The sequence below is a fragment of the Panicum virgatum genome, chromosome 1N (genome assembly GCF_016808335.1).
Source record: "Panicum virgatum strain AP13 chromosome 1N, P.virgatum_v5, whole genome shotgun sequence".
NCBI lineage: Eukaryota > Viridiplantae > Streptophyta > Magnoliopsida > Poales > Poaceae > Panicum > Panicum virgatum.
Window position 1 is genome coordinate 4,250,738 of NC_053145.1, and position 4,569 is coordinate 4,255,306.

Here is a 4,569-nt window from a genome sequence, read left to right on the forward strand (position 1 = left end):
ATGGCTGCCGCAACGAAGCTGAACCCGGCCGCGCCCCCGTTCCCGTTCCCCTACGCGCTCCACCTCGCCCCGTCGGCGCCGCCGCCGTTCCCGCTCGCTGACGCCGCCTGCCCTCCGCAGTTCCCCTGCGTCACCTACTGCTGCGTCGCGGCCCCTCCCGCCGGCCACATCGGCTTCTGCTTCCCCGTCCAGCCGCCGCCGCCTCCTCAGCCGGCCGTCTGCAAGGGCGGCGTCCCCGCGGCAACGCACGGCCGGCCGCCGCACAAGCTCATGGCGGCGTTCTCCGGCCTCGGCGGCGCGGGGAAGCGGCAGGCCGCGGCCGTCAAGCCGTGGAAGGAACCTGCGCGCGCCGCCGTGCCTGCCCTGGTGCCGGCCGCGCCGCGCAAGCCGTGGGTGCCGCGGCGGAAGGCGGAGAGGAGCGCGGCCAAGGCCAAGGCGCCGCGGCCCAGGAAGGCGGTCGGCCCGCGCGCGCGCAAAGCCGCGCAAGCGCAGCGGGAGGGTTCGCCGCGTACGTACACGACCAGGGGGCAGCAGTGCTGGGTGCCCCGGCCGAAGCCGGAGCTCGTGCTCGGCTGGAGCACCACCACCATCATGCTCCGCAACATCCCCAACAAGCTCAGGTACGCGCTTGAGCAGCAGCGATCATCACGAGGGCGTACGCGCGGCGGCACACCAGCTGCATCCTGTTCTTGTTCTTGAACACCATATGACTCTCCCTCCATTGGTGTATGTATGATGTGTGCAGGAGCAGCGACATGATCTCCTTGCTCGACCAGCACTGCAAGCGCGTGAACAAGGACGCCGGCGCCGTCGTCTCCGCGTACGACGTCCTCTACCTGCCGATGGATTTCAGGTGATGAGCCTTTAGGTCACTAGTAAAATCGCCTGCACTTTCTTGCTGCAATTCTTTGAGGAGAAAAACTACATGAAATTAAGCTTAAGGAAAAGGCAAGTCTGAAATGAAAAAATGAGGTCACATCGTGTTCCTTTTACTCTTCTTCTTTTGGGACATACAAGAACGCAGGGTTCAGTTGTCCTTGTTCTGTAAAAGGCTAGAAACCAAAGAGACAGAATAAAACCAAAAAAAACTTTGATAAAACAAAGAAAACAAAGAGACAGAAAACAAAGAGACAGAAAACAAAGAGGCAGATCAATTTCTTGCAAGGAATACTAGTCTCGAATCTTTGCTGCATCTTTTTGTCGGACATGCATATGGCCACTGGCCACATTAGTGTAATGTTTTTTTTCTGTGCCATTGCAAAAAGTGTTTAGAACTATTTCCTGCGTGTATTGGTGAAGATTAGTATAGTACTCACTGTAGTTTGAAAGCACAGTACATGAAAGCTGTAGGAAATTTCAAAGAAATTGAACTCGGAGTACTTTCGTTTTCTTTTCCTTGCTCTCTGTACAGACACAAAGGCAGCCTTCAGTTGTCCTTGCTCTGGAGAAAGCTAAAGAACAAGTAGACAAAACAGAACAAGTGAAATTTGATGCTATAGCATTTTTGTCTGGAGCAACAAAGTTGATGAAAGCCGGTATCCATGAGTATAGTATGAATATGCAATTATTTTGTGTAAATATCCTTTATTGTGCACAAATAAATCCAAATACATAAGAATTGTGGATTAATTTCCTACATTTTCTTGTTGACGAGCTTGGTCACTGGCCACAAGTCTGCAGATTGATTTTTCTAGCATTTGCCTGCTGATGAGTTTGGCCAATGGCCACAATGCTGTAGTGGTCAGCATTTTCTTATATAAATGTTAAATACTGCATTTTAATTTCTTTGCAACAATTACTCGATAAATGTTTTTTAAGGCCACGTGAGTGAAAGCTGTAAGAATAAGTTTACGGAAAGTGAGCATTCAGAGTCTGTTTCCTTTTCTTCTTTTGTGCACATACAAATGCAGGCTGCTTCGGTCATCCTGCTCCTGGGAAAAGCTAAAGGACAAAGAGACAAAACAACACAAGATGAAACTTGTTTCCAATAGTTTACTTCTAGTACTAGTCTAGTTGTATAAGTAGTGACATGATGATGAACTGATATGTGGCAGTCTATACATATCTTGTTTAATTGTTTGCCTCTCTATTTCCCATGTGTGTACATGTTGGCTTTTTGGTACGAATTCGATTAAAAATGGTTAAATGAGAATAATCCATACATACCGAGTTGATGATGGGCAGGCGGGGGTGCAACTTCGGCTACGCCTTCGTCAACCTCACCTCGCCGGAGGCGGCGCACCGGCTCTACCGCTCCTTGGAGGGGCGCGGCTGGACCGTGCCCGGCTCCAAGAAGGTCATCCGCATCGACCCGGCCAAGATCCAGGTGAACGGCAGCTGCAGCAGCTAGTAGGACATGGAGGGTTTAGATTTGATGCGATGTCCTAGCTTGTACTTGATGATGACGATGCATTTGGATCGATTGATTAACGGACGACGTGGATGTGTGGCGCAGGGCAAGGAGCCGCTGGTGCGCCACCTCCAGCGGATGAAGCTGCAGTGCGCCGACGAGGAGTTCCTCCCGGCCGCCTTCTCGCCGCCGCGCGACGGGGTCACCGCCGGCACCACCGTCCGGCGCCTCGGCAGGCTCGCCCGGCGCCCGACCACGACGACGACGACGTGCGCAGCGGCGCCGGCCCCCAAGGATAGCTAGCCAAGGCCAAGCCCGGCCGTCGACATGGTTGTTGGAAGCATGTGCGTTTCTTGTTCATGGTAGCTAGTGGTAGTGTCAGCGCGCGGTCAATCCGAAGTCAGGCATGCCTTCCCCCCTTCCTCTTCCCGTGCAAGGTCGACGTACGATCGCTGCACGGCGCGGCCGGCGACGAGGAGGGGAAGGCTGGGGGACTTTGGACAGTAGCCGCGTGGTGTTCTGTGGTCGGATCGGATCGGATCTCTGTACCGTAGAGCTAGCGTAGCAGTAGTAGTCTTTGTACTGTAGTTGCAGCATGCATGTCTCTCGTGTCATGTGTCCTCCTACCTGTTGTGTGCTGTGTGTCTTCAGCTAGGGTTGGTTAGCAGCAGCAGCTAGCTGCATGTAGGACTTGTAGGTGTGTACTAGTAGGCAATGTGTGTGTCCCACTTTCGTGCTGCCGGGGATTCATGGAACTGGCAGAAGCTTGTGATGTGGTGAGGTTGTGGCATGCATGGCCACTTGCAAGGTTTGTTTTGTTGAGTACCTGTGTTCCCACTCCCAGAAGAGAAGAGAGAATCTCTGATCCTCTCCTCTGGGCGTGTCCGAATCCGTGGCTCCATCAATGCGGGCGAGCGAGGGTTCGCGGTCAAACAGTTGCCACTCCGGTGAAAGCTCGAGGGGCTCAGGGCTCTGGCCGGCGGCCGGCCCGGTCGCGGATCGAGCGCTGGGGCAGCCGGCGGAGGAGAATGTTTGTCGCCACGCACCTTGGACCGGGCTGGTCGTGCTGCCGCGCGTTGCCCTTGCCTGCTGGCGGGGCGACCTGTTTCTGCCTCCGCTCCTCTCTGCCCTTTTTTTGGTTGGATGGCTCGTGGCCTCGTGCATGTGACGACCGGATCGATCGGGTGCGTGCTACGGGAGCAATGCTTCTTCTTGCAGTTGGCAATGGCGCACGCATGAGGCTGCCAAGTGTAGCTAGTACTCCTACACTAGCTAGAAAAGATTTTTACTCTTGAAAAAAGGTACTAGAAATAAAAGATGAACAGAAATGTTGCCGCTTGTTTTCGTATACGTGCCCAATAGCACGGCACTGCACCACGGGCTAGGGAACCTGCTGAAGTGGCCCTGAGCCGGTGGGGGCATGCTAGTCCGCGCGCGCCCCAGGAGCTTTCGTGGCGCTCGATCTCCGACAGGCGGTTTTTTTTCCTTTTCAGGTAAATTTTTATTCCACCTAATTTTCTAATTTTGGAAATTTATGATTTGTAAATATAATTTTTAAGTATAACTTTTGCACATCTTCACTAAAGATAAATTTTCATCATAACTTTTACAATGTACATAACTTTTACACATAACTCTTTCTTAACAACTTGAAATAATAAATTTTTAGCATAACTTTTACGGTACCTACAAAACTTAATCAAATAACTTATAGAGGATAATTTTTTAGCACAAATTGTATGACGATACTATGTGGAAGATTTCTCACACATCTTACGCACAAAGTGTATCGTGCAACTTCTAAGCGCAAGTCTCGATATAACTTTTTATTATAATTTTTATATAAAAGTTGTCATGAAAACTTCAGACATAAAAAAAATAAATAGACAAAACTAGAAAGGACAGCCATGATAACACTTAAAAAAGGAAAGGGGAAAACAAAAAGATGAAAAGAGAAAAAAATATCTGGACGGTCACGTCACTCACTTGGGTGGGTGCAACAGCTGTGCGGCGTCATAAAAGGAAGGAGAAGCCCCTGTTGGATCGATTGCTGAGAACTCAATTAGCGCGCGATTGCGCGATTGGATTCTCGGCTTTCTAATTCGCACGCTCGCGCCAGCATAGCTTATGGCGATCGATCAGACAATCCACCATTACTGGCTCGGCGGGTCCCCTCTCCGGCGCACACTCGCCGCAGTCCTGCGTGTACACGTTCGTCC

General features: G+C 51.6%; 1 protein-coding gene across 1 annotated transcript; it reads left to right on the forward strand.

Annotated features, from left to right (window-relative positions):
* LOC120654313 (protein MEI2-like 7) lies at nucleotides 1-2,653 on the forward strand. The gene is made up of 4 exons (XM_039931814.1): nucleotides 1-620; nucleotides 746-853; nucleotides 2,185-2,326; nucleotides 2,456-2,653. The coding sequence occupies exons 1-4, from the start codon at nucleotides 1-3 to the stop codon at nucleotides 2,651-2,653; spliced, it is 1,068 nt and encodes a 355-aa protein (XP_039787748.1).
* The last annotated feature ends 1,916 nt before the right edge of the window (nucleotides 2,654-4,569 follow it).